At 46.3% G+C, this 10226-nt stretch overlaps 1 protein-coding gene and 1 non-coding gene across 3 annotated transcripts in view; one reads left to right on the forward strand and one right to left on the reverse strand.

Moving 5' to 3' along the window:
• The window catches only part of PEX12 (peroxisomal biogenesis factor 12), a 36720-nt gene extending 34249 nt beyond the window's left edge, over positions 1-2471 (forward strand). Inside the window, exon 4 of one of the 2 annotated variants that reach the window (XM_088657727.1) lies at positions 1056-2084. In XM_088657727.1, the coding sequence (XP_088513853.1) occupies positions 1056-1455 (400 nt within the window). In that variant the 3' untranslated portion in view covers positions 1456-2084. Of the gene's footprint in view, positions 1-1055 lie in introns of both variants that reach the window. The other variant, XM_035140132.3, reaches the window with a different exon arrangement.
• Positions 2472-7542: 5071 nt separating this feature from the next.
• Positions 7543-7639, reverse strand: LOC118097441 (Z30 small nucleolar RNA). Its single transcript, XR_004694047.1, has one exon. It is a non-coding gene; the product is annotated as a Z30 small nucleolar RNA (small nucleolar RNA).
• Positions 7640-10226: the final 2587 nt, after the last annotated feature.

Here is a 10226-nt window from a genome sequence, read left to right on the forward strand (position 1 = left end):
CCCGCAGCCCTTGTGCTGCCTTCCCAAAGCCAGGTATGCAAGTGTTGGTGTTGGGTTTTGGGAAGGAGTTGTGATGGCTCTGGCAAGATCCTAGGTTCCGCCCACCTCTTTCCCAAAGCCTAATGTTTTTCCAGCTTTAGAAAGAAGATGGGAGGGCTCTATGACCCTGCCAGAGCCTCACACCAAAATACTGGAGCAGTCTACAGCAATTGGGCAAAAGATCCCTGCATTGCAGGAGGTTGGAGTAGCTGACCCTTGTTGTCCGTTCCAACTCTACAATTCTAAGGTGGTAAGACTAATTGTGCATAGAACAGTAGAATAAAGTCCAAATTTTAAAAATTGAAATAGGAAATCAGGTAACCGATCTATCCTTAATTGCCTATATTTGAGAATAGAAAAGTTTTCAGCAGGCAGTTTAAAAGCTGGCACAGAAGGTGTCTGCTGAGTCTCCATTGGCAGAAGATTCCTGAGTTTTGGGCAGATGACACTAAAGACTCGGTTTCTTCCTGTTGTCAAATGAGCCTCACCAACCTGGATAGCTCAGTTGGTTAGAGCGTGGTGCTGATAATGCCAAGCTTGCAGGATCGATCCCTATATGGAACAGCTGCATATTCCTGCATTGCAGGGGGTTGGACTAGATGATCCTTAGGGTCCCTTCCAACCTACAATTCTATGATTCTAACTCGAGGAACCCACTCCGCTCCTGCAGATGAGCTCAGTGACCGAGCTGGAATATAAGGATTCAGGCAATCTCTGAGGTACCCTGCCCAAAGTGGTTCAGGGCTCTGCAAATTAAGAGAAGCACCTGCCCATAGCAGATGGGCAGCCGGCAGAGACAGTTAGCAGTAGTGTCAAATTTTCTCAGCCCAATGTCATCAGCAGTCTGGCCTCCGCATTCAGCACCAGCTGGAGCCCCCAATCCAGGCCCCAGGGCAGCCCCACAAAGACTGCATTGCATCAATCCAGCCCCAAGATATTGACTACAGTGGTCAGCTGGCAGCAGAGAAGATGCCTTCACTCCGTGCTCTTTTTTTAATCTGTCTTTTCTCTCACAGCTTGAAACGGCAGCTACAGTCTGCCGCCAAAAAAGCCTTGGGCGGCCTGGCCTTCTCCCTCTCCACCGGGCTCTCCGTGGGCGTCTTCTTTCTCCAGTTCTTGGAATGGTGGTACTCGTCTGAGAACCAGGAGTCCATCAAGTCCCTGACAGCTCTGCCCACCCCTCCGCCGCCCGTCCACCTGGAGCGCAGGGCAGGCTCCCCGCTCTTGCCGAAGCTCAAGACCGTCTGCCCGCTTTGCCGCAAAATCCGCGCCAACGACACGGCCCTCTCCACCTCCGGCTTCGTCTTCTGCTACCGCTGCGCCTACAACTACGTGAAGCAGCACCAGCGGTGTCCTGTCACAGGCTACGCCACGGAACTCCAGCACCTTGTCAAACTGTACACCCCTGAAAACTGATGGGGGTGGCCCGCACCCTCTGTCTCAGGCACCACACGGCTGGGTGGGGTACGTGATTCTCTTGTACACACATGAAATTTATCTGCTATGCAGGCATCCCGTGATGTTGGTGGTCTCTGTGAGCTTGGCTACCATAGGAAAAGCAGGCAGGCTCTGACTGTTGAGAACTCTCTGGTTATCTCGTTCAACTTATTTCTCCTAGAAGCTGAGTGAGAGAACTAGAGAGATAAGCCTGCTTTGCCTTCTTCCTTTCAGTAAATGAAGGCACACCTCCACTGCAGGCTCCCATATATGAGAATCCAGAAGGCTTCCTGTGCAGAGTGTGGTGTGCCTCAACTTTCCTACTGGTTGCTCAGCTAATTTCCCCCTGGAACAAATTAGGCTGTGATGGTATCAACACATGTGTCCCTTCCAGAGCCCTAACAAATCTAATCCAAAACTGCTACAGTGGTACCTTAGTTCTCGAATTTAATCCATTCCGGAGTCTGTTCGTCTCCCGAAATGGTTCAGAAATCAAGGCACGGCTTCTGATTGGCTGCAGGAGCTTCCTGCACTCAATCGGAAGCTGCGTCGGACATTCAGTTTCTGAAAAACGTTCACAAACTGGAATACTCACTCATAGCTGCCAAGTTCTCCCTTTTTTTTAAGGGAAATTCCCTTATGCTGAATAGGCTTCCTCACGAGAAAAGGGAAAACTTGGCAGCTATGCACTCACTTCTGGGTTTGCGGCATTTGGAAGCCAATTTGTTCCACTACCAAGATACCACTGTATTTGCATTTCAGGGAAATCGGTTTACAGCTTCCCAGGGGCAGTGTTTATGGGGCATTAACCCTTTCCTCCCTACCACCATCTGCTGTGTTCCTGAGGCCGCTTCGGTTTCCCCCCCGGCTGCTATTTACATAAAAAACAAAAATGTGCTTGCTAAGTTAGAGTCACAACATCCAATTTGGTCATGACAGAGAACAATTTATTTATTGTTTTAGGTTAAAAATAAATAAATCTCCCGCTCTTTAGCAAAAAAGAAGAAAAAAAGGCTCCCAGCAGAGTTTACTGGTAAGACAGTTCCCTGCCTGCCGACTTGCAATATAAAAGGCGTGACACAAAAGGAAAGGGGGTTAAGGAGGGAAGAGGATGGGAAAGCACTCGTCTTAGTCAAAGGTTTCTCACCATGATCAGCTGGAACAGAAAGCTTCCAATGGGAAGAGGAGCTTTCAGTAGTTGGATGTAGAGCCCCTTCATTCCCATCCGTCCCCAGCAGCCTGATGGAACAGGTGCTGCAGATGAGAGTTGGTGGAGACCTGCATAGCGAAATTGCTCTTTTAGCCAAGGAGCTGGAGAAGCCCCAACTAGAGAACTCTCAGAAGTCAGGGCCTGGCTCTGGTGAGCAATACAGGAATGCACAACCTATGGCCCTCTATAGATGCTGGAACAAGGGTGCGGAGAGTTCTTAGGGCAGGCATGGCCAAACCTGGCCCTAGAGCAGTGTTTCCCAACCTTGTGTCTCCAGATGTTTTGGGACTACAACTCCCATCATCCCTAGCTAGCAAGACCAGTGGTCAGGAATGATGGGAATTGTAGTCCGAAAACATCTGGAGGCACAAGGTTGGGAAGCACTGCCCTAGAGCTGTTTGGGGGCTACAATTCCCATCATCCCTGACCACTGGTTCTGTTAGCTAGGGATGATGGGAGTTGTAGTCCCAAAACAGCTGGAGGGCCAAGTTTGGCCATGCCTGTTTTAGGGGATCCCTATTCCCCTCACGTAGCTACGACGTCTGGTTTATCAATGCCTCTTCCCAAGGAACTCCCAAGGAAACTGGGAGCTTTGTAAGGGGAACCAGGGTCTCCTAGCAACTCGGCAGCCTTAGCAAGCCACATCTCCCAGGGTGCTTTGGAGGAAGGCACGGCTGTTTAAAGGGCTATGACACTGCTTTAAATGTACGGCGCAGATGGGCCCTAGGATGGCCAACTGTTGACTGCAGCTCCCCTCGGAACCAGCTAGTGTGGCAAGTAACCCAGCAATACCATGGCAGCACCTTGTTGGTCAGCCCCACCATGTTGTTGTTGTTGTTGTTTAGTCGTTTAGTCGTGTCCGACTCTTCGTGACCCCATGGACCATAGCACGCCAGGCACTCCTGTCTTGCACTGCCTCCCGCAGTTTGGTCAAACTCATGTTCGTAGCTTCGAGAACACTGTCCAACCATCTTGTCCTCTGTCGTCCCCTTCTCCTAGTGCCCTCAATCTTTCCCAACATCAGGGTCTTTTCCAAGGATTCTTCTCTTCTCATGAGGTGGCCAAAGTATTGGAGCCTCAGCTTCACGATCTGTCCTTCCAGGGAGCACTCAGGGCTGATTTCCTTAAGAATGGATAGGTTTGATCTTCTAGCAGTCCATGGGACTCTCAAGAGTCTCCTCCAGCACCATAATTCAAAAGCATCAATTCTTCGACGATCAGCCTTCTTTATGGTCCAGCTCTCACTTCCATACATCACTACTGGAAAAACCATAGCTTTAACTATACGGACCTTTGTCGGCAAAGTGATGTCTCTGCTTTTTAAGATGCTGTCTAGGTTTGTCATTGCTTTTCTCCCAAGAAGCAGGCGTCTTTTAATTTCGTGACTGCTGTCACCATCTGCAGTGATCAAGGAGCCCAAGAAAGTAAAATCTCTCACTGCCTCCATTTCTTCCCCTTCTATTTGCCAGGAGGTGATGGGACCAGTGGCCATGATCTTGGTTTTTTTGATGTTGAGCTTCAGACCATATTTTGCGCTCTCCTCTTTCACCCTCATTAAAAGGTTCTTTAATTCCTCCTCGCTTTCTGCCATCAAGGTTGTGTCATCTGCATATCTGAGGTTGTTGATATTTCTTCCGGCAATCTTAATTCCGGCTTGGGATTCATCTAGTCCAGCCTTTCGCATGATGAATTCTGCATATAAGTTAAATAAGCAGGGAGACAATATATAACCTTGTCGTACTCCTTTCCCAATTTTGAACCAATCAGTTGTTCCATATCCAGTTCTAACTGTAGCTTCTTGTCCCACATAGAGATTTCTCAGGAGACAGATGAGGTGATCAGGCACTCCCATTTCTTTAAGAACTTGCCATAGTTTGCTGTGGTCGACACAGTCAAAGGCTTTGGCATAGTCAATGAAGCAGAAGTAGACGTTTTTCTGGAACTCTCTAGCTTTCTCCATAATCCAGCGCATGTTTGCTATTTGGTCTCTGGTTCCTCTGCCCTTTCGAAATCCAGCTTGCACTTCTGGGAGTTCTCGGTCCACATACTGCCTAAGCCTGCCTTGTAGAATTTTAAGCATAACCTTGCTAGCGTGTGAAATGAGCGCAATTGTGCGGTAGTTGGAGCATTCTTTGGCACTGCCCTTCTTTGGAATTGGGATGTAGACTGATCTTTTCCAATCCTCTGGCCATTGCTGAGTTTTCCAAACTTGCTGGCATATTGGGTGTAGCACCTTAACAGCATCATCTTTTAAAATTTTAAATAGTTCAGCTGGAATATCATCACTTCCACTGGCCTTGTTATTAGCAATGCTTTCTAAGGCCCATTTGACTTCACTCTCCAAGATGTCTGGCTCAAGGTCAGCAACCACACTACCTGGGGTGTATGAGACCTCCATATCTTTCTGGTATAATTCCTCTGTGTATTCTTGCCACCTCTTCTTGATGTCTTCTGCTTCTGTTAGGTCCTTACCACTTTTGTCCTTGATTATGGTAATCTTTGTACGAAATGTTCCTTTCATATCTCCAATTTTCTTGAACAGATCTCTGGTTTTCCCCATTCTATTGTTTTCCTCTATTTCTTTGCATTGCTCATTTAAGAAGACCCTCTTGTCTCTCCTTGCTGTTTTTTGGAAATCTGCATTCAGTTTCCTGTATCTTTCCCTATCTCCCTTGCATTTTGCTTGCCTCCTCTCCTCCGCTATTTGTAAGGCCTCGTTGGATAGCCATTTTGCTTTCTTGCATTTCCTTTTCCTTGGGATGGTTTTCGTTGCTGCCTCCTGTATAATGTTACGAGCCTCCATCCATAGTTCTTCAGGCACTCTGTCCACCAAATCTAAATCCTTAAACCTGTTCCTCACTTCCACTGTGTATTCATAAGGGATTTGATTCAGATTGTATCTTACTGGCCCAGTGGTTTTTCCTACTTTCTTCAGTTTAAGCTGGAATTTTGCTATAAGAAGCTGATGATCTGAGTTACAGTCAGCTCCAGGTCTTGTTTTTGCTGACTGTATAGAGCTTCTCCATCTTTGGCTGCAGAGAATATAATCAATCTGATTTCGATGCTGCCCATTTGGTGATATCCATGTGTAGAGTCGTCTCTTGTGTTGTTGGAAGAGAGTGTTTGTGATGACCAGCTTGTTCTCTTGACAGAACTCTATTAGCCTTTGCCCTGCTTCATTTTGAACTCCAAGGCCAAACTTGCCAGTTGTTCCTTTTATCTCTTGATTCCCTACTTTAGCATTCCAATCCCCTGTAATGAGAAGAACATCCTTCTTTGGTGTCATTTCTAGAAGTTGTTGTAGGTCTTCATAGAATTGGTCAATTTCACTTTCTTCAGCACCGGTAGTTGGTGCATAAACTTGGATTACTGTGATGTTAAAAGGTCTGCCTTGGATTCGTATCGAGATCATTCTGTCATTTTTGAGATTGCATCCCATTACAGCTTTTGCCACTCTTTTGTTGACTATGAGGGCCACTCCATTTCTGCTACAGGATTCTTGCCCACAGTAGTAGATATGATAGTCACCCGAACTGAATTCGCCCATTCGCTTTTGTCTCTGATTCCAGGAGATGCTCTTAATATCCGGTGAGGGAGGGCGAGGGTCAGAGCAGGACTCTGCTAGGAAGGATTCTCCTCCAAGGGCTCCCCTTCAGGAGCATGGCACTTGGTGGGCGAACCTCCCACACCATCATCATCATCACCACCTCCTCTTCTATGCATCAGCAGGAACAGAAGACCATTACCTGCAAGATATGGAAGCAGATGTCCCTGTTAAAACGTTCAAGCGAATGCAATCCAAAAAACATACAAGACAAATAATGTTTTACACTACAATTCCCATCATCCCAAGCCACCACTGCCATTTTGGACTCTTCCTCAACCCCAGCCTTGCCCTTCCGGCTCATGGGAGTTGTAGTCCAAATCGTTTGGAGGGTATCAGGTTACAGGAAAGGATATGACAAGTCCCAAATAAAAGTTTAGCCGTCATTTGGGGGGGGGGGTCCAAACTAACATAAAATGGTTAAGCTATGCTGAGATAAAGTTGTGCACTGTGTTTATTCATTGCATTTCTGCATGGAACTCAAGGTGTATACATGGGTCTCCCCTTCCCCAAGCCCTACAACGACCCTGTGAGGTAGGTTAGGCTGAGAGGCAGGCACTGGCCAAAGGTTAACCAGTGAGGTTCATGGCTGAGCAGGGATTTGAACCCTGGTCTCCTAGGTCATAGACTCAGTTTTTTATATACACAAATGTATAAATCATCCTGTTTTTTCAGATTCCTTGACATTGAAAACACCATGTTCACAACTGCAGGTTCTTAAAGTATTTAGATGCCTTAAAATATTTTCTTAGAATTCCAATAAAATTTACTTAGAATTTCTTATTTACTAAGAATTCCAATAAAAATAATATCTAAGAAAACTTATGATCTTTTTTTTTACTTAGAACATTTAATTCACATTCAGTGTGCTTTGCTTACTAGGCAGCAGGCCCCATGATTTAGTTTGAAGTAAAGATGCATGTTTAGGATTACAATTTTATTTATTTATTTTTGCTTAGACCTGGAAAATAAACACCAGATCACGTAGGACATTGGACATTTTAATTCAAAACTTTCTGCCCTCCCCCCTCCACAGTTCCACACTGCAATCACTAGATGCTAATTCTCCAGATTGTATAGCTACTCTGGAGTAAGCCCCCCACTAAATTCAATTGGACTTAACTTCCAGACAACATTAAGGTGTTTTGTTTTGATATCAGCAACCTCCAATACAAAAGCCACATTGAGCAGTGGGATTTTTGCACTTGCAAAGCCAAGGAGAGCAGATCACCTGTATGCAGACAGCCAAAATCCGCTCAGAGAGAAGATTACGTGATCATGTCCTGGTCAGAGCCAAACCAGAAGTTGTGGCAATACCAGTTCAGACTATACTTCACTCATCATTGCCTCTGGCATATTTTACAGGCAACCCCTTGCGTGCAGAAGGTTTCAGGTTCAATCCCCAGCATCTCCAGATCAGGACAGGAGAGAACCCTGCTTAAAATCCTGGAGAGCAACTGCCACACCGTGAAAATAGTCTGGTTCACAATGAAGCAGCATTCTACATTCCTAGTTAAATCAGGGCCTTCTTAACTTAAGAAGTGTGTGCAGGTCTTAAGAACTGTCTGCATGGTTCCTCAGCTTGGCTCTGAAACATTGCTGAGATACTGCAAATGAGGCAACAGAGGGTTGGTTTTAAAAAAAAAACTTGCCAGATTTCCCTCAGAAGAGTTAAACGATATGGACAGACAATTATAAGAGCAAAGGAAGAGCCCGGTAGCTGATCAGGCTAAAACAGAGCCCTTCTACCGGTAGTCCAGCATTCTGTTCTCACAGTGGCTTAGGCCATAAATAGCACACCCCAATCAGTGCCTCCCAACCTTTTGCAGTGAAAAATGCACAATTTAAATTGCATACACCTTCATAGGATTTACAATGCAACTGGAACTGACCTACACTCAGCTAAGGTCTAGTACTGAACATCTTCTTTCTCCTTCCATTTGCGCTCTCTCTGTCTCACCCACGGGACCCCTAGGATAATTAGGTAGGGGAAAAATGCAACCAGTCCCAAAGGCGTAATGAAAACTATCATTCTAAAGCACCGTATCTGAAACCAAACTGCAGCAGACCAATTAAACGAAATAATAAGCCGTTGGACTTTCTGACTAAGCTATTGAAATATAGATTGCAGTTGGAAAGGACCTCGAAGGACCATCCAGTCCAAACCCGCTGCAATGCGATGGGGACTGAATTTAGTGGGGCTTTCACAGGCTGAAATCCTACACTTCCTTGCCTGGGAGTAGGTCCTAGTGCACTCAACGGGGCTTACTTCCGAGGAGACATACACAGCCAAATTTTAGCCTCCCTTACTCAGGAGAAAGCAACCATTAAACCGAACGAGGCTTACTTCTCAGTGGAAAAGCACAGGATTGCCATGCAACCGGTTAACAACATGCAGGAATAAATGTGGAACTTTGGGGTGCGAGATAAGCCGTTTAAACGCACGTTTAAAGCAACACTTACTTGCCGCTCAATTTCCTCGCCGCCATCTTGCTCCCAAACTAAAGGTGGCTTCCGCGGCTTCAGCCCTCTCTCCTCTCAGCCAATGGCAGCTCCCCGACAGCTCAGGTGACATGCGGGACAAAAGCATCCTCTCGGATCCCCGCCGGCCACGCCCACAGCTGTAGAGGAAGGAGGAAACGAGTTGGATAGGCGCGCTTGCAGCACTATGGGCTCCCATGCGAAGGCTGCCAGATGCGGCACAGGCACTCTGCAAAATGAGCCCTCCCCCTTTCGCTCTATGATTCATAATGGGGGGGGCCGTATGTGGCTCGCCAGATGTTGATGGACTCCTAATCCCATTCGCCCCAGCTAGCAAGGCTAGTAGCCAGGGATGGTAAGATTTAAGAAAATAAGAGACCAGGTAGGGCGTGGTGGATAGAGTTGGATTAGGACCTCACAGGGCTACTGCTGCTGTTGTTGCTGGCATCCCCGTATCATTGAGTTCAGGACCTCAATGCCACAAGGACTGCCTCTATTCTTCTTTGGCGATTGCTTGTATCCGAGTAAGATTGTCTTCCATAAACACGGTTTTAACAATGGGTCCGTAAGTGACTGTGGAGGCCAATTCTGGATCCACACGTCTTTCCACAGTGGGGACATTGGTTTCCGGGCGGGAGTTGATCACGGTGTGGATTTGCCAAGCGCGCCTTTCTCTTAGCACGTTTCTCCCTTGTGTCCTGAGATCGAGTGTCTTCAAAGCCCATGACACCTTTGGTAAAGGCTGCTCTCTGCTTGGAGCGCTCGCAGGCCAGTGTTTCCCAGTTGTCAGTGTTTATACTACATTTTTAAAGATTTGCCTTGAGACAGTCTTTAAACCCCTTTTGTTGACCACCAGCATTACGCTTTCCATTTTTAAGTTTGGAATAGAGTAGTTGCTTTGGAAGACATTCATCAGGCATCCGCACATGACCAGTCCAACGAAGTTGATGTTGAAGAATCATTGCTTCAACACTGGTGATCTTTGCTTCTTCCAGTACACTGATATTAGTTTGCCTGTCTTTCCAAGTGATGTGTAAAAATTTTCCCATCAACAAAGTGTAGGATCATGCCAATGAAAATATACCTGCCTCTATATACCTACCCAGAACCTGCATTCATCCTCAAAGGGCCCTCAGTGCGCCATCTCCAAGTGAGATCTGGAGGGTAGCAACATGAGAATGGGTCTTTTCACTGGTATGCTTGGAGCCATCACTGACTAAATGTAGGTGCCAGGCAACAAAACACTTTTGAGCCAAATTTTTAACCTAGTTGACATTGTGGCCTCTAAGTGGGTAGGATTTGTTAATGTAGCTTTTCATGTGCACCAATATTTTTAGCTTTTATTTCATTTCAGCTCTATGAATATTATTGTTTCTGCATTATACTGCAAGTTGCTTTGAGTTTATATTTTGTGAAAAAAGTGACCAAGTGCAATTATGATTATGATAATGGTTG

The sequence above is a fragment of the Zootoca vivipara genome, chromosome 14, assembly GCF_965207765.1.
Source record: "Zootoca vivipara chromosome 14, rZooViv2.hap1.1, whole genome shotgun sequence".
Classification (NCBI taxonomy): Eukaryota; Metazoa; Chordata; class Lepidosauria; order Squamata; family Lacertidae; genus Zootoca; species Zootoca vivipara.